General features: G+C 50.7%; 1 protein-coding gene across 1 annotated transcript in view; it reads right to left on the bottom strand.

The window, feature by feature from the left end:
* Positions 1-239: 239 nt before the first annotated feature.
* KLF6 (Kruppel-like factor 6) overlaps positions 240-1,067 on the bottom strand; it is a 4,003-nt gene continuing 3,175 nt past the window's right edge. Inside the window, exon 2 of the mRNA XM_011955996.1 lies at positions 240-803. Within this exon, the coding sequence (XP_011811386.1) occupies positions 766-803 (38 nt within the window). The 3' untranslated portion in view covers positions 240-765. The remainder of the gene's footprint in view (positions 804-1,067) is intronic.

Raw genomic sequence — 1,067 nt, 5'->3', positions numbered from 1 at the left:
AAGTTAAATGGTTGTGTTATATTTGTAAATACACAGCTTATACAATGGGTTACAAATGAGCTATGTGTAGCGTGTAAAACAAGCTACTTGACACATTGCACATTTAATAGCTGCACCAGACACTAAGAGCTCCTCTCACGCAGAAAACGGGGAGAGACGCTCTCCCTCCCCACACCACTCGCCACTCTGGGGTCCTGAGTTCCCACGCCCACCCTCCAAGATTTTCCTTCTTTTTTTGTTTTTGTTTTTGTGTTTTTTTGATTTTTGTTTTTTTCTAAGGTGCAGACACCCCCTCCCCCCACCCCCGGAAATGATTGGTGGTCATCTCATCTCATGGTATACTCCTTACACGCAAAACATTCAAACTCCTTTTTTTCCATCTCTTGCGGTCTTGCTCACCACAAGGAAAAAAAGTTGGCCTCATCATACAGTCAGTAATAGATCCTCAACATACAATCAACCCAACCATTAACATTCTCAGTGTGCATGCTCACGGCAAAGGCTTAGTTGCCACTCGGAAGGTCGGGTACCAGTGGCGAGTCCAGGATCACCCACATACCATGCACCACGGGTGCTATGCCGCTTCTTACAGGACTGTTTTAGCCCTCAAGAGACCTTCCAAGGAGAGGCCCTGGAGGCAACTGGGTAGGGTGTAGAACGGCATGCTTTGGCTGGAACACGCATCCCTCCTTCCACGGCCGGCTCTCAGCCTGGAAGCCTTTTAGCCTACAGGATCCACCTCTCTGCTCCCTCAGAGGTGCCTCTTCATGTGCAGGGCCAGGTGGTCAGACCTGGAAAAACACCTGCAGGGGCAAAGCAGAAGCACAGAAGTTAGGTTCCCAGCCTTGCCAGCACTCCGGCCCAGCGCCCTCCCCTCCCTGCCCTGCCCTGCCCAGCCTAACCCTCTGCAGGGAAAGATGTGATTCTCCTCCCAAGCCTCCTCAGCATCTTCAGGGACAGGAGACACCAACTGAGAGGAATGTGAATTCTGTCTCCCATCAGTGGCTGGAGGTTCCCTGGAGAATCGGAAGGGACTTCATTTCTAATGCTTCAAACACGAACACTGT

Source organism: Colobus angolensis, unplaced genomic scaffold, assembly GCF_000951035.1.
Source record: "Colobus angolensis palliatus isolate OR3802 unplaced genomic scaffold, Cang.pa_1.0 Scaffold405, whole genome shotgun sequence".
NCBI lineage: Eukaryota > Metazoa > Chordata > Mammalia > Primates > Cercopithecidae > Colobus > Colobus angolensis.
This window is presented reverse-complemented; position numbering and strand designations above follow the sequence as displayed.